This window comes from Mirounga angustirostris, unplaced genomic scaffold, assembly GCF_029215605.1.
Source record: "Mirounga angustirostris isolate CCGP_5_RB_7025 unplaced genomic scaffold, mMirAng1.0.hap1 SCAF_3, whole genome shotgun sequence".
NCBI lineage: Eukaryota > Metazoa > Chordata > Mammalia > Carnivora > Phocidae > Mirounga > Mirounga angustirostris.
The window spans coordinates 130,223,188-130,241,836 of record NW_026991711.1 but is presented as its reverse complement, the minus strand read 5'-3'; the positions used below and the strand labels follow the sequence as shown (position 1 = coordinate 130,241,836).

Below are 18,649 nucleotides of genomic sequence, written 5' to 3'. Positions count from 1 at the left end.
AAAGCTCATCTCATATCATCATGACATATGTAAATGTATTTGCAGATCCCCTACATTACACAATAACCTTGTCCCTGAATATTTTATGGTTTTTTATCTGCTATGATCATTGTAATTGTCCTTTCATTACATTTTCTATTAGTTTTGCCTGTTTAAGGCAATGCTTTTGATTTTAGTGTGTTTGTTTCATACTCAACAGTTTTATTGAGATTCTTATTACCCCCTTAAAACTACTGTTAATTTTTTTGGTTTTCTGGGTTGTCACATTTCCAAAGTAAATTCTATGTTATAGATCATATATTAATAAAATATAGCCACTTAATTGAAAAATGGAAAAACTAAGACTAGTTATCTACTGTGGTATCATGATATAGTAAAATCTTCCTGTTGGAAACATAAATATAAGATCTTTTAGCTATTACTAGTCAGTTTCTTTTAACTTATAGATTGTATTACTTTAAGAATTTTTCTCAGTCCTGCAATCTTCACAATACCTTTCATGACAGGAAGGGCTCACATTACAGTGTGGCAGAAAAAGGAATCATTGAGAAGGCATACATCTCTTTTTTCCTTTGTGGGCTTTACATATTATTCTTTTTTTTTTTTTTTAAAGATTTTATTTATTTATTTGAGACAGAGAGAATGAGAGAGAGAGAGCACATGAGAGGGGGTAGGGTCAGAGGCAGAAGCAGGCTCCCTGCCGAGCAGGGAGCCCGATGCGGGACTCGATCCAGGGACTCCAGGATCATGACCTGAGCCGAAGGCAGTCGCTTAACCAACTGAGCCACTCAGGCGCCCGCTTTACATATTATTCTTGAGGATGAAGGATAAAAGAATGGGTGGAAAGAAGTATAAACTGCATGCACTTGACCACTTGGGAGAGTTTTGCAGCTTTCTCATCTCTTCATGCTGGCAAGCTCTTTCTCATCATAACCTAGACCTTCCACTCCCAAATGCATCTATTTTCTCCGCCCCCCCCCGCTCCCCGCGTCCCCCACCCCAGAATATCATTTCAGCTATGGGAGGATACATTTTTGTGCCTGGACTTGTCTTTCCCTATCTACTCTCAGTAGGGTGCTTCCTTAAAATTAATGATAATAAAATACCATTGTTTTCATTGAGTCAGTTGATTAACACAATCAAATAATCCACTGCCAAAAGCAATCCAAATAGAAGAATCTACCGCTACCTCAAAGAGATTTCATTTTTACTTAATCATGTCTTGTTTTTAGTCAATTACAAAAACAAAACAAAAGTAGTAATAAAGGTTTAAAAAAAGGACCAAGGTGACACAATTATTTTCACTGCAGAACCAGACAAGCAGCTTCAGGTATGGTTTCCATACTCACGGGGAAAATGATTCGAGGTGGATGGATTGACACTGTCCCCACTGTCAGCACTTTCACTGCTGGAAACTTCATCATCTGATTCCCGCACAGAAGAGCAGGGTGAGGAGCCGTCAACTTCTTCAAACTTCCTCTTTAAAATTCCACTCATAGCTGCAGCGCTGTCACATGTACCTGTAAAAGGAACGAGAGCAACGAAGCATTGAAATATTTGACCGCTAGATGTGTAGCCAAGGTCTCCAGAGTCATTTTATGTGGTTTTATTAAACATGAGCTGAGCCTTTCCTTGGAAGGATCACTAAGCAGAGTTTACTTTTTGTAATATTTTCAAATTAACAAAAATTAAATTAATACGAGCAATTGAAAATTTGGTTACCAAAATGTATCATTTTGTTAAAGCCACAGTTCATTTTAATGTAATATCTCTATTCCTTTTTTGTTGGCAAATTGAGAAAATCCACCTGAGTCATGAAGTTCTATAATGAAAAAAATGCCAACGTCACCCAGAGTCCTAAATGATTCCTGCCTTATACAAAATTCATGTGGAAGAAACACAGATAATTATGCAAAAACTTGAGAGTCGAGTTTTAAAATGCAAGAACCTAATTAGCTGAACACAACAAAGCCTATGAAATCAGTTCTAAATTTTAGGTAGTTTCCATTTCAATACTGCAATGAGATGAGATGTGTTCCTAGGACCCCTGGTTATTGAAGCCCTTGCCACGGTTTCAGAAAATTCTAAGGCTATTTACCTGAGAGACAGCGCTGAGTGGGAAGGGGGAAGGGTGGGAGTGGTTTCTCCTAAATGCTTTCTCTAGGATGAATGGGCTTTTCTCTCTCCTTGGGCTGCCCTTTCTCCACCTTTCCCATTTACCTTGACGTCTGCACACTCAGCTAAAGAGCATAAACTTTCCTTGCAGTGTAAGGATATTTTGGGGAATAACCTATATATAAATTAGCTTAGATATATATGTACATGGTCTTACATTCCTAAATTAGGTTAACTTTGCTGTAAGTATTACTAAGTTGATTTCATGTATCCCATCTTCCATCTTATTTATGTCAGCTGATTTTAACTCTCATTTGAGTTTGTAAAACCATTCTCTCCTTTTCTTGCCAGAGTGTAGCCATCAGTCCTGTTGATCGAGAGGAGGCAAGACTTAAAAACTGTTCTCGATACTGCCCTCAGACATGTCTGAAATCACCCCTTCTCTGTGCAGATCACACAGCAAGCAGCCTGTCCAGGTCCCTTCAGCAGAGCCAGCTCTCCAAGGTCTAATTCTGTAGTTTTTTAAGTGGGCTACTTGGATTAGCAGCATCAGCATCACCTGGGAGGGAATTTGTGAGAAACGCAAATTCTCGTGCCCCACTTCAGGTCTACTGGATCGGAAACTCCCAGGAGGCAGTGCCTAGCACTCTGCATACTCAAATTGGAGGACGACTTGTCTGATTTCTAGTCTTCTCTCCAGCAGCTCCCTTCCTAGGTTCTTCCTTCCTTGGGGGTGTCCCCATACCAGCCCTAGAGTGACATAACCCAGTCTCAAAACCTAATCAAAATCTCTTCTTTCACTATCTCTTGTGTGATTTCTAGTAAAATTAAGTATAGTATTAGATGTCTCATAAGTATTTATCATTTATCTCAATTTACTCATCTAACTACATGTTGAGTAATTGGTATGTATATATGCTTGACTCCTTGGGTGGAGTAGGAGATAGAAAAGGGAGTAGAACAGGTTACCTGTCCTCGAGGAGCAAACATCCACTATGCTGGCTCCATCCAACTGAGAATACTCCTACTGCCTTGTTTTACCAATCCATGTCTTTTGCATGACTTATATTAACAATGGAGATAACTGATAGCCCTAAGAAGATATTGCACTGTCCACTCTCTGAGAATAAAATCTCTATTCTGACTCTGATTTTACCACTATTCAAATTAGCATATTATTTTCTCTATCTTAAAGAGTGTGAAATGCATAAAATGTTCATGCATATCTGAGCAGGGCAAGAGAAAAAAAAGATATTTTAAATAAAGTTCTTGAAATAAAAGTAGGACAGGATATAAATTTTAAAATGGTTCACTTCAAACAAGATGCAAAGTAATTCATGAGGGAGAGACTCCAAGACAAAAAGTAATACAAGATGGGAACCCATGTTTAAAAAGTACATTTTTATAATAAGGTATTGCAATGGGAACAGTTAAAAACCATATCCTTAAGTTCCATTTCCCCATCCCAGCTTCCTTAGGAAAGGCAGATGTCTCAAGAACCAAGGATATTCAATTGGACTGCAGGGAACCATGTTCCAATATGGTAAAAAGTGGTACTAGGTACTCTTCAGAAATGAGAGGGGAAATTTTTGGAGGGATGGTAAGGAAATTGAAAAGTCTCTCTTTATTTTTGCTGTTATATTTGGGACTGGTAAGCAAAGGAGTTGAAGGTTAGATACAATTTTTGCCTACATCTTTGAGATTGAAAGAGAGCCTGAGCTAGACACAGTTCGAAGGAAAGAAGAAACGTTTGACCACTTAGTTTGGGATTAGTATGTAAGCTGGAAATTAAAATTTCAAATAATTACAAAGGGGCATAACCTTAACATATACCCATGATGCTGGTTAAGTGCTAAACTTAACCAATATTGTTAAGTGCAGCAAGCAAGTATAACACTTATTTAGTTGCATTGCCTTTAAAAAATACTACATGAGTGTAACAAGATGTCACAACAAATTAGGAGGATGAAATGACCCACTGCTTATAGGAATGTAACCCCTCATCTAAACCCAACGTGGGGTGGTAAAAAGAGCATGTGGTTTTCTCCTACATCATCTACACTATCTCACTAGGGAGGAAAAGGATACGAGAATTTAGGGAAAGGCCCTGTTGATAAAGGAGTTGTATATTCCTGGTTTGCTTGTATCCTGTACTGGTTCTCTCAGAATTCGAGGATGACAATACATGGCTAGTTAGGTACAGATGCAAGTGAGTAGAATGAATGCCTGTCTTATGGCTGCCACGGCTCCTTAAATATCCACTTATCATATTTTTGTTCCTAAAGATGAGGCATAATTAAACTTCATGGATATGAAGCCAATGAAAAAGTGGTCAACATTTCAAATTGGCTTTATATAGCATCAAAGCCCAAAGAACAGAAGATAAATCTGGACAGGCATTAATTTGTTCTAAATATGAGAAGCTGAAAGTCTAAGCCTCAATAACAGCCATTTTAACACAGCTACTGTTTTCCAATTCATGAAACATATGCTAGTCAAGAGCATCACCATTTCTCATTTGGACTAGGACAAGAGCTTCCCAATTATTCTCTCCCATCCACTACTGTTTGCTTTCAATGTGTTTTCCAGGTTGCAGGCAGAATGATAAATCTAAAATGCAAATCTGATCATGTCAGTCTATAGCTTAAAACTCTTAAGTGGCTTTGGATTGTCTTAGGATGAGTCCAAAATCCTCAAAATGGCTTATAAAGACCTTAACAATCTACTTTGGCTAACCTCTTCATTTTCATTTTGAGCCACTGCCTTGTTGTCAACTATTTTAGCTCTAATAATCTTTCAGTTTCTCCAACCCACCACTTCTCTCTGGCCTCCCGGACTGTTGATATACCATTCCTTCCAATCTCCTATCTAATTTGTTTTCCCATAGCACTTACCATCTTCTAAATCCATGTTATTTATTTATATATTTCGATGTTTACTGCTTACCGTGTTCATCCCCTGCTAAGACAAGGGCAGGGATCTTTGTCTTCTTTACTGATGTACCAACAGTCTAGCATAGTGCCTTATAGATTATAGGTGCTTAATAAATGTCTGTTGATGAATGAATAAGAAAACCCTTCCATTTCTATACTTTAACTACTTTATCAGTGTCTGTTTTCTCTGCTAGTCTGAAAGCTCCATGAAACAATCAGGTTCATCTCATTCACTACTCTATCCCTCCTGACTAATAAAATATCTGGCATTTTTGATTGAATGAGAATCAAAATGAAAGATAAAATTGACCTCAAAACGTCATACAATTTTTTTTTTTTTTTTGCTTGCAAGCAACCCAAAAGCAAATTCTAGCTAACTTAAGCACACAGACATCTGTTGGAAAAATACTGAACTAGTTCATGCAATCTAAGATCGAGCTGAAATCCAAAATTAAAGGAATGCAGGAATAAGGACATCTTCTAGGATTATGACTGTAGAAATTCCTTGATCTTTTCTCTAGAGCACCACCGTTACCAGGTTTAAGCCCAGGAACTTCTCTCTATGTCTCACAGTTCAAGTTTAATGTTCCAAGGAGTAAGTAACAGTTTAGCCCATCTTGGGTCAGAGGTCAGCCCTTTGATCACTCAACTGCATGGCCAGAAGGCAAAGAGCCACTCAATTAGGTACTACTCCAGAGAATCTCACTCAGAGGCCTCAATAAGTTCAACTGCATTTCAAAGCCAGTGTTTTCTCCTTGTCTAACACTGATTTATCTTATTTTTTCATTTATTAATATAGTCTATAAATTCACCACTTGGACAGCTTCCCCTCTCCCTGCACCCTCATACCCTTCCTATTGCCAAGTTTAATTAATAACCACTTTGTTATAAAACTCTAATAAGCATCTTGTGGTCTTGGATATCCACTCTTCTTGACTAACATATACTATTGCTCTCAAATTTTTATTGGATGTAACCATTGCTCAGAAGCCTCTGGGCACATTTAATGAAAAAGTAGTAAAACAGTATAAATGTTTTCAAATCTCTCCACACACACACAAAAAAATGTCGATGAACTACACTAGATGTTTTATGGTTATAAGTGCAATTCTTTTGTTTAATGTATTTCTGGAAAAAATATCAGCAGCCAGAAGGATGCAGACTGAAGTAAGTGGGAGAGCTTCGTTAAGAATGCCAAATCAAGAAGCTGGATAGAAATGTACATTTTAATGCATTTGGAAGAATGACTGAAGCTAACTTTGGATATTTGTTGGAATCTTGTTCATATCACTCTCTTCTGACAGCGTAAAAATTTCATAGCTTTCATAGGTAGCTCATTGAGTTCTTACTATCCCACTTATATTCATCTAATGTTTAATCCTGTTTTCTCCTTTCATTCTGTCCTGATGTCATAATGCTTTGCTATGTATCATAAGGAAATGACCACAGAGAATATGCCTTAAGAATATCACTGGTCCCCAAATTCTGAGGAGTGAGTGATCTGATTTGCAGAACCACTTCAGGGTTGCCAGGTTTAGCAAATAAAAATATAGGACACACAGTTACATTTGAATTTTAGATAAAAAAATAAATCACCTTCAAGATATATCTGTACCTACTATTTGTTGTTTATCTGAAATTCAAATGTAACTGGGCATCCTGCATTTCTGCTGACAACCCTAAGGGGTGCTCATGGCTCTTAAGGAGAAAGAATGACTATGAAATGAACAAAAACATCTAAATAAGAAATGCCACCCACCAACTGGAGCTATCATACATGAATATTTTTGCCCTTTACCAATCAGATGAAACTCAGTAAGTAAAACTTGAAAGGTCATTAGGGTGAATAATGAGTTTATCAAACAACTGAAAAAAAAAAAGGTGAGGAGGTGGGTAGTGGTTAATAGGTTAAGGGCAGGTCTGGCCTATCACTGGTACAGGAAGAAATGAATTTAAAAGGAAGTAATTTTGGCATGGCAAGAATTTCCTTCTATGAGAATGAGGAGGTCTTTTTAGTGAGATGCTGTCTCTTCCCTGGCCTGGTGAAAAAAAAAGAAAAAGAAAAGAGTGGTGAGCTGTGAGTTCCCAGTTCATCTGACCTGGTAGGTCCTTATTCCATGGAGGATGCTGAGACCAGAAGCCTTACATGGTACTCTCTTAGGAAAAAAGAGAGTTCACTTTTGAACCCTCTGTTCACTTTTTCCTGGGGTCCTGGGTTTATCCTCTGCATTGCTTCCTTGCTAGTTTTGTAGTTACCCCAAGTGAGGCTCATCTTTAACTGCAAGGGTCATTCACAAGGACGCTTGGTATCTTGGTGATGTGGCATACATCAAGGGGCATGTTACCTTGCATTACAACACAACAGGGAGGACATTTCTTCATGATTTATCAAAGAACAAAATCATTTATTTTATGATCTCATCAAATTCTTCCAATAAGCACAAAAAGCTAAGAAACTATGATAAAATTCTACTCCAATGACTTTGATAAGGTGAGGCTGCTGGCTTCAATCAACGATGGGCCTGGGACCCAGGAAGCACCAGTGTGAGGATTAAGTTGCATAGAAAAAGAAGCTTACTTTTTTTTTCTTTCAGAATGGAAAGCAGTTTTGATGTTTCTTCTGGTTGCTTCACCAAATTAATGATGAGCTGAGCGGTATTGCAAACAGGTTGACAAAAATACTGGTGTGTGGCTCATCTGTGATAGCAGGTGGGAAAAGCCTAGCTGGCAAAAGCGAGATTATTCACAATGTCACACTTCATCAGCCAGATTGTTACTGGGCCAGATAGAAGATGAAGAGGACAGTTGCTCAATTAATGGTGTATAGGTTTTATTCCAATATTTAAGAAAGCAGAGATTAGCTAAGAAAAATCATACTCTGTTATTTTGAATTCTTTGGTGGGATATCTTTAGTTATCTAGATGTGTTCCTAACTATCAGGATACGATTTTAATCAAGTTAGTTTGTATCAAATCCTTTTCATCCCTGATTTTTTAATTAATTTATTTTTTAAAGGTTTTTATTTATTTATTTATTTGTCAGAGAGGGAGAGAGCACAAGCAGGGGGAGCAGCAGACAGAGGGAGAAGCAGGCTTCCCGCTGAGAAGGGAGCCCGATGTGGGATTCGATCCCAGGACCCCGGGATCATGACCTGAGCCGAAGGCAGACTCTTAACTGACTGAGCCACCCAGGCGTCCCTCATCCCCGATTTTTTTAAGCCATGAGTTTGAGTAATCTGTAATCTGTGATGTTTGCCCTAAACACTGACATTACTACTGCCCTGACACTATTCTGTTAATCAAACACCGATTATGGACTAAAGTTTCTGCTGAATAAGAAAATAATTATTTTAAAAAGTTGGCATCAGATGTTATGCCTTGAACACATCACTCCACACATTCTCAGAACTATGCATTTCTCTTATTAAAAAAAAAAAAAAAAGAGGGGATATCATCTTCCACAATACTAGGACCATTTCTGCTTTAACCCATTTGGCAAGAAATGAACATATCTGCCGCCAAGAGAATAGGGATTTGGCAACGATTTCACAAGGTAAAATCCTGCAAGGTGTTTCCATGGGGCACCACCAATGTGAAAAATGCTGCTGGTGGCTTGCCAATCTGGGAAGCGCAAGTTGGCCAAATACACCTCTCTTGCCCAGGTACCGGCTTAAGCCAAGAACCCTGGAGGCACTCCTGTCTAATGAATATTTTTGTTGGAGAAATGATTGCAGGGTTCCCCAATTATGTATGAATTTCTTGTGCCAGAGTTGCCTGTGACCTTGAGTTAAAGGTCTGAATTATTTCATGTGCTTTGGATCTCAAAATGTTTGCAGCTTGCTGATTTGTAGCTTGTGAATTTGATGAAAGAAATGAATGCTTTCCCCAGAAAAAAAGTGCACATAAGCACAAATGCATGCCATCTATCCATGGACTCGGTGGTTAAGGACCTCTCCTCTGGTGATTTATAACATTTCTCCAGCGTCAGTGGTTATCCTGAACCTGGAGAAATGATTCATTGTGAACACATTAGCTCAAGGTATCAGAGAAGTTTGAGAATCTATTGCCTCCTATCGCTTTTACCACCAGGGTCATCCACTTCCAACGGCAGGGGTCCTTCCAGGTCTCTCAGTTCCTTCTGCCATCTGTGCTAAGGGGTCTACTGAATCTCAAGGGGACATTCCATACCAATTTTGGGGGTTCTTTTCTTCACTGTTCTCTTGGCTACCACCTACTACTCTAAAACTACTCCAAACTGACTTCCTCTGGAACTTTGTGGCTTGGTGAATGGTTCTAGGTTGCATTACAATTTCCCCCAAACATCATCTGTCTTCCCTAAAAGGTAGATTGCCTTGTTCCATTTATAATACCAGTTAGCTTTTAGTGAGCACCTACTATGGCTAGACTCTTTATACCTATTCTCTCTATGCAATTGTTCTCCCAATCCTGCAAGGTAATTTTAACAAAGGAAACCGAGATTTCAGAAATCTAGATCACTTTCCCAAGAGATCTGATCCAAACTTTCTCTGAAAAGTATTCCATGACCAGCACTACACTGTAGGTTAAGTGACTTCTCTGCATTCACAGCACGTGGTACTTACCAAACTGTATCATAATTGCTAGCTTACCTGCCATTTTCTCACACTTGACTGTAAGGTTCCTCAGGGACTGAATATGTACACCACTGATTGCTCAGTAAATGAATGGTCATCAATTTGGAGTCTAATCCTGGATCAGCTACTAACAAGTGGCCTAATTTTAAGTAAGAGGATTACCTCCTTGGGTCTCAATTTCCACTTCTGTTAAAATAAGGGACAGACATAACTGGTAAGAATAGGCTCTGATGCAATGCATTTCCCACTACCTGGCAGTAAATGATAAGAGCCATGGCCTCCATCAAAGGTGGGTGCCTCTTAATTGTCCATACCCACTTCCCTTACTGTGTGCAAATGCCAACGGGTAAATTGACTTACGCTTTGCTGATAAAGACCTTGCTGATGAAAGGCTCCTCCACCATTACTAATGGAAAAAGTGTTCTTTATGACTCTCTCTGGCTGGGGGGACCCCAAGAAGCTTTCTGCATTACCTGCCATTAAGATTAGTACCAATATAAGAAAGACAGAACTTGGTTTTTAATGCCTCTTAACCCTAAACATTGATCACTAGTTGGTATTTGGCAAGATGGCATCCTGAAATACCTGTGAACTAGAAGCCCAAGTCCTTCCCTAAAGTTAACTTCCAGGTTAAATCTGTTACGTAGCAAGAGCAGAGAAAACTAACCAAGAACATGATTAGGCTTTTAAAACTGTTGAAAATTGATCAAGTGTCCATTGTAAGCCTATTTTTCCTACTCTAAGAAAAGTGCCAATGAAAAATTTATTTTATGTGCTTGCTATTAAGACTAAAGAACAGTACTTAGCCTAATTCCTTGGATGAATAGCAAGACTTACTGCATTAAGGGGGAAAAAAAGACCTCACATACATAGAAGAACTTAGAATTATTACAGCAACACTGAAAGACAACATTTTTTTTTTCTCCCTAGCACTTAAGAAGTTTCTCTTCAGTCTTTTAGAAAGCTTCTGATTAAATAATAAAGTAGACTAGCCAGTGTAGATCACAGGGTATTTAAGGGATATGATATCCTTTTACTTCAGAAGAATCATCAGAATAGTCCAAAGGGAAAAGAACCTTGAAAACATTTTCCTCATAAAGTACTCTAAAGTGGACATCAGGGTAATATATGGCCACGCTTTAAGACCATAACCATCCAAGCACTGTGATCCTGCCAAAGACACTGTGCAAAAAATAAAGGAGATTTAAAAAATTGGAATAAGTAGAAAAAAGTACTTTGGGCATTCTTTAAAATGAATCACCACCGGGGGGTAGGAGGGATGGGGTGGCTGGGTGAGAGACATTGGGGAGGGTATGTGCTATGGTGAGCGCTGTGAAATGTGTAAGACTGTTGAATCACAGACCTGTACCTCTGAAACAAATAAACATTATATGTTAAAAAAAAAAAAAAAAGGAGAAGATAGCAGGAAAGGAAAAATGAAGGGGGGGAAATCGGAGGAGGAGATGAACCACGAGAGACTATGGAGTCTGAGAAACAAACTGAGGGTTCTAGAGTGGAGGGGGTGTGGAGGTAGGGCTAGCCTGGTGATGGGTATTAAAGAGGGCACATACTGAATGGAGCACTGGGTGTTATACACAAACAATGAATCATGGAACACTACATCAAAAACTAATGCTGTAATGTACGGTGATTAACATAACATTAAAAAAAAAAAAAGAACAATGAACTTAAAAAAAATAAATAAATCACCACCTTAGGCAAGATCTAGATTTTTACTACCTAAGGCATAGAACAAGTTTTCAACCTGAGGCTAACATTGCATTAAAGAGCAATTAGTAAAAAATAATATAGAGTGTAAGATTAAATACCTGGGTTTTGAAGTCTCAGTGAAGGTTTGACTGGCACAGATTAAAACTGGTTCACAACAGAAGTCACATCAAACTCATACAATCTCCCAGAAGGTGGAAACTCACTATTTAGAGAAGTTCCACCATTCAAACAAGTTTTACAAAAGCAGAGAGTCATGATCCTCCTCCCCACCAATTTACCCAACATTTGTTATTCATGTATATTTATCAAAAAGCCCTTCTAGGAATGCTACTAAATTTCTTTTGAAAAACTTTATGATAACATCAATTGATACAATATTTCTAAACATCGTTCTGATCTAGAGGAACTTTAAAACAGTAAACCCGTGACACAGAGATTGTTTCATGATTCAGAGAAATTAGCCCTTTTAACTCATTCGTTAGAATCAGACTCTTTATGCTGCATTACAGCTTGGATCAGCAACTATTTCTTGGGCCTCTACTATGTGCCAGGAGCTCTCTATAATTGAGAAGTTCATAGTCTGTGGATGAGACAGGAACTCTGGATGGAGCAGAGATGAATGACTAACACCTTAGTTGTAGTCAACATGGAAATGGAAAAAAGTAGAGAAAGGCACATTGATGAGAATTTTTAAAGCAATAAAAGATATAAAGTGAGAGCTCATGAAAGTACATATAGCCACAACATATGTGAGGATTTTTGTGGAGATTGTGCTTCCACTTGTTAAGATTCAAGGTTCCTCTGAAGCCACATATAGCTTGAACTTTGATGACTGTGGTACTGCCCTTCTCTACTCGCCGCATTTGAATAGAAGATGGTACTAGGGAGGTATGACCTCCAGTAAACTGCTCATGAGTTTCTATTTTTGGAAAGCAGGTCTCTTCCTCATCTGCTGAAATCTAAGATGTTTCATCAAAAGTCTCTGCAACTACAGGCTTAAGCTGAACTTGCCTTATCAGCACCAGGGAATCAACTCCTATGGGTTGAAAAATATTAGCTATCCTTTACAAGGTTCTTATTATGTGCCAGGCATGCATCATGCCATTTCATGTTCATAAAAACCATAGAGATGATGTACCCCACTGCGCAGATAAAGATGAGGCTTACAGATCCAAGTATCATGTCCAAGGCCACATGGATTCTAAGCAGCAGACCATGTCTTGGAAGTGACACAGGGTTGGAATTTAAATCTTAGCTCCTAACCTATTCAGCTTCTTCACACTCTTCTTCATACTTTGAACTCACATACCCAGGAAACTACATAATGAAGGCATTTACCTATCAAGAAAACGACACAATATTTTCCTGGTTGTTTGGTTGTTCATGAATTGCCCTAAATTTATAAGGCACTATTGTATTAAACAAAATTACCCAGGTTTGTTGAGGTCTAGTTCTCAGGCTCTTTAAAATGCTAACAGGCAAAAGAAGACCAGAATAGGAAGCTCCCCCTCCCTCCAATACTTTGGACTAGCTTTCATTCTTACAGAGTATCTTTTGACACTAAGTTCATGGAACCAACATTCCTTCACATCTTCAAAGCTCTTCACAGTGTATGAGACCACCTATTGACCTAATGGAAATAGGAAGGATGACAGTAACTCCAAAGTGTCTGAGAACAGTTAACATTCAAAAAAAACTTGCCCACATGCACCAAAAGATGTACCATGTAAAATACAAAGCCGCTTGTCATCAACAGCTGTGACCACTTTAGAATGAACCAATGCATTTCGTGCTAAAGCGACACTGTTGGTCAAGAAACCAGTTTCTGGCAGAGCGCTATTTGTAGTTACCTTTGCTTTCTCTGAGAGACTGCAGATAATAAGATATAAACACTAACACCTTGTGAATGCACTTTAACTTCCATTTAGCTATAGCTTTACTCAGCATGACTATAGATAAAGATGGCAGTAAACAATTACTGGAGCTTAATGAACATTAAAAAGAAAAAAGTACCGAGGCCTCCCCTCTACTTGTGAATTCTGAAATCATTGTTTATTTTCAGGGATACCATTAATTTAATCGTATGATTTTTCTGCACTCAGTTTATTTCCCTTCTCAAATCTCAACCTCATGTTTTTCTTTGTTATTGTCAGAACCTGGTGAGTTGTTTTGAATAGAACAGTTTTCCCCCTCCTGTAGGATGATGTTACTGCATAAGAATGCTGCAGTGTTTTTTATAATAAACTTGTGAACTCAGAACCCTGGCCTGCTAGCATGGCATTAGCTACCTTGTATATCTTAACACATACCTTGTATTAGTGAATTTTCAAAGACATGAAGATTGATGGCTCAGCTGTCTGACTTTTTTTGTATGTGATTAGGGAAAATGCACACCCCCCCACACACACATGCACACAACTAAATACATTTCTGCATCAATATGTGGATTCATAAACTTGTATGGAGATAAAAGATTATTCAAACAACAACTCTTCCTAACTAGCATGGTAGTAAGAGGTAGTGAATCTCAGAGCCCCAGGATTTGAGAATGAAATAGACCACAACCTCCAAAGTTGGTAAGAATAGGTATATGGCACCAACGTTTAGTCAAATGCCACACACACACACACAAAATTGGTCTGTGTGTTTTCTTTGGTATACCTGTTAGAAATTCCTCATTTCCCTATTAAACAAAGCAGTTTCAAGTTCCTATTGATGGTGTAATATGCCAGATTCTCATTGTAGTAACAAGAACTGGAGTTCAAATACGGTTCTCAATATCCTGAATGTAAGAAAAACTAAGATAAATTTTATTTTTTATGTCCCTGTGTTTACAATACTGTGTATGTGCACGTACCAGAAGTTCAGTATATAAGAAAAGTATGGAGGGATGTTTATCTCCCTCCCTTTGCCTGCCAAAGCCTAAAAGATTTAGAATTTAATGTAAAACAGAGTGCATTAACTTGATTTTTAAATTATTCTCAGATAAAGAGCAATGACTAAATGTATTAAAAAATAATAAGTAGTAACATGAGAAAAGAGTAAAATTATAAAAAGCATATAAAATATATAAAAAGCATATACCATTGTATACCAAAAACATATAATAGCAACACTGTTTGGTGTTGGGGAACAGTTGGGGAGCAGTTTTATCTTTTCCAGTAAGTCCAATGTAATGGTGGGAATAATGATTCTTATGCCATGAAGAAAAGCCTAAACTGATTTCTACTTGCTCAACAAAGTAGAATGATATGTTCTATATTTTGCTTCCCTGAAAGCAATTAATATTTAAAAAAACTGGCCATTAAGGTTATAAACTTCACCTATTTGGAAAATTGGTTTATTTAGTGCAGATTATTTCCCAACTGTTCTAGACAAAGTATTACTATAGCATTGCTATGTGTCTAATAATATGGAATAAGTCTTTAAAATCACCTTACAATCTTACTATACTTTTTGATAAAATAAATATAATTCTATTTAAATTCCAGAATAGGTGACTAAAAACGCAATCATTTATTTTGCTTGTTTCCTAAGAAATGCCAGGTTAAAAGAAAGAAAGAAATGTGATTGCTTTGAATACTCAATTATTTTGAGCATTTGCCTTTTATATATCATAAGTCATTTTGCTCTTATTTATAGCCACCAGAAGTTCAGGAGAAGTACATATACAGTGATAATACAACCTAAAACTTACACAAGTGATTTTAAGATGACAACAGTTATTTGTAGATTTTAGACTATGTTCCATACTGCTAGACTGAGTAAAACATATTTGCCCTAAAATCTTTTCCAAGCTTACAATATGGTCTCTAGTTCTGAGTGATGACAAAGACAGACTGGTAATCAGAAAGCAGGAAATTAATTTTTGAAAAATCATTAAAGATTCCTTTGAAATCTGATATAACACCATTTCTTCAAGTACACTAACTGCATATCCTTCAATGATTTGTTTTTATATTACTCTATTTACTCTTCTACTTTACAATTTTGATTTGACCTGCATTGACACAAGCACATTTTTCTATATACATTTAAATATCCAGTCCATGAACCTACAATGTCCACGCTGCTGAGATTTGTATGGAAGTAGTGTGCTCAAGCTAATGCAAAAAAGACTTCAAAGTTTTGACTGAATTTGCATAGAGACATAAATTATCCAGGATATTCAAAGCCATAAATTTGCTGCAGGACATATATAGCTCTCTTGTGGCTTACGGAAGCACAATTCTCTTTATTTCATATTTGTCTATGACCAGGTTTTCTCCAAGAACTGTCACAGGTCTCCTCTTTGGCCCATACTGTTTTTATTTCAATATTCAGAATGTGCTACCTGGTACTGGTTGCATTTAAAAGTTAACAGTATTGCACTGCCTAAATGAATTTTAAGCAGGGCTCTTTCCTCCTCACTATGCTCTGCCTAGAACACACACAGAGGTTGGTAGACCCAAACTATGGGCATGACCTGAGGTAAAAGTAAAATAAAAATTTTTGTGTTTCAAAATTGTTCAATTAAATATGGTTGGCCATAAGAAAGATTTTATTTGACTTTGTATGTATATAATATATATCACATATATTATATAACATATATGAAAAGTATTTATACATATTTATTTCATGATATATATAATTATACACACACACACATACACGCAATTTATATATATATAAAACAAAAGTCTGCAAATATGTTGTTTGGGTCAGAGGACAGCATATTCTATTCAACATAAGGAAATTATTTAAAATATACCCTTTTAGCTGCAGTCATTACTGAAAGTTTCAAAAGAGAAGGAGTTTAGAAAAAAATGGCAGTTTTTGCATTTTTAAAAAACTTACACAAAACATGAATTTCTTTTCCTAAATTAATCTCAGGATCCAGGATAAATGTCATAATGTCCCCACAAAGTGATAAATGGTAAGAATCTGGCCCTAAATAACTACCACAAAGGGATTTCATAAATATTTGAAATAACTGTCCTTCACTGTTTTAAACAGCTATCCTCCTGTTTTGGTCCACCCTCTATCCACCCCACCCCCCATTTTTAAATAAAAGATATTGTTGCCAAACTACTAAGCCTTAATCGTTATAATAAAATTAACGCCCTCTTTTCAGTGCAGAGAAAGTAATTAAGTTTATCTAAATATGTATTAGCTCTTTGTATGTAAGCTTCATAAAATTCATTTTAAAATCTTATGCAAATAAAAAAGCTTTATAAAGCAGTAATTTCATGACTAAACATTATTTTGTCTCTTCATCTTTCCAACATAAATTTTCATACACATACAACCTGTAATATAGACAGATGCACACTTGATGCAAATTAGATAACATTTTTTCCCCATCAACATTTTTACTGCTGAATTGATATATTTAAAATTTTTAATGATATGGATAAACGTAGTCTGATCATGCTGCTTTAATTAAGTTTATTTAAAAATATGTTTTGGAAATAAAAAAGCAGTATGAACAATAAACGTGAGTACACATTTGTTTGGTACGGGTCAGACTTTACTATGATGTAATCACACATTTTACCAAAGTGTGATATTTAGTGCATGGAAAAAGAAGACTGTTGTCCTGCCTGTGACATTTATGAGGATCACTTTACAACCCAGACTTAACTGAAAGGAAAAGTCATAGGAAGTTGAACATGTTGAGTTCAAAATGTCATTGTCTAAAAACTCCCAAAGAAAATTAGTAACAACTAGAAAAATTAAAGCAGCATTTAAAAACTATAACCCCCAGATAAGAAATTCTTTCTTTGATGCAGCGCTTAGCAATAAAATATAGAATGAACACCATCAAAACTGAAACCCTCTCTTAAAATGAAATGAAAATACAACTTATTAAAACTGTCCTTATGATGCCTTGTGGGATATGAACAAAAGAATTCCATTATTTAATTCCAGACACCTCACAAGAATCTTAGGCTATGAACCCAGGTCTAACTAAAAATACATTTTTTAAAAATGTGAAAATCCCGTAAAAGTTATAAGTCTCGATATTTATTTATCTAGATGTCTCAACCCAGACATCTCTCTGCCTTCAAAAACTTTCCAAAAGATAGAATTATTTAGAAGCCCAAATTCAATGTTTTCCTCACATGAAATTATTCCACTGGAACAAAACACCCATGTTTCAAATTGAAAAAAACATTAAGAAGATTTAATAAACTAGTTAGGGGAAGCTGAAAACTGAGACCACCCTGCCAATTTCCACAATGAATTAAAATAGCCAGTCCTCATCAGCGTCTTTTATAGAAATAAAATTAGGCGCATCATGCAATCTGTCACCGTACCTGCGTGCACCTAAAACGACTACGGCACACACGCTGTAAAATCTTCACTCTGAGAAATAAAGCACACTTCATTTAACTGCTGCAAAACACTGCTGCAGGGAAGCCCCGTGCATTTTTTTCAGGCAACTGATCCAGCCTTCCACCGGCCCTGCGACCTTTGAACTCCCTTCTGCACCCCCCCCCCCCCCCCCCCCCGCTTCTGCAGTCAAAGCCTCAGAGCTGGTCTCATTTGCATAAGGCTCAGGCAGCCCTCCAGCAGCTGAAACGGAATGCTGGGTAAGGAAGTGTGGAACTGCAGTTGTGCCCGAATACCTGCATCACCAGAGGGATGGAACGGGCGTTGGGGAGTGGGTACGGACTTCTCTGGGCTGCCTGCATCACAGACCCCGAGTCTATTAATGCATAAGTGTCTTTAACTCTTTGTTTTAAACAGAGTCCTGCTTTCCACCCCTCCCCACCAAAAGAAGCTGTCAGCAGCAACTATGGTAACCAAGGAAACCCAAATAGTCAAATACTTCATTAAAATACATGTGGAAAACCAATTTAAAAATTTCATTAACTTCTCTTGTTTTTGAAACATAGCTATTTTCTCTCCCATTGGCATAGATGTTGCCTGCATAATCAGGGACGTGGGGTATTTTCTGTTGTGGTGGTGGTGGTGGTGGTGGTTTAAACAGCATTTTACAAGCATAAATATCTTTTAGTTACTGTACAAATACATGAAGTCACTATGGTAATTCTATAAAATGTTAAATGTGCCCTCGTGTCTTGAAGACGATCATCCTAAATGGTGTCCAAGAAATTAATTGTTAAGAATTTAGCTCCCAAGATGCCTTTCAAACAATACAGCAGTAAAAATGTAGAGCAAAGTTAAACTATGTGTTGAAATTTAAAGATTCATGTAGCAGTAATGCTTGTCTGTCTTTGGCAAAGATGTTCAGTGTTGTGCTATTATT

At 37.2% G+C, this 18,649-nt stretch overlaps 1 protein-coding gene across 1 annotated transcript in view; it reads right to left on the bottom strand.

Moving 5' to 3' along the window:
• CSRNP3 (cysteine and serine rich nuclear protein 3) overlaps positions 1-18,649 on the bottom strand; it is a 149,488-nt gene that overhangs the window by 69,010 nt on the left and 61,829 nt on the right. The window contains exon 3 of the mRNA XM_045868708.2: positions 1,350-1,520. Within this exon, the coding sequence (XP_045724664.2) occupies positions 1,350-1,520 (171 nt within the window). The remainder of the gene's footprint in view (positions 1-1,349; positions 1,521-18,649) is intronic.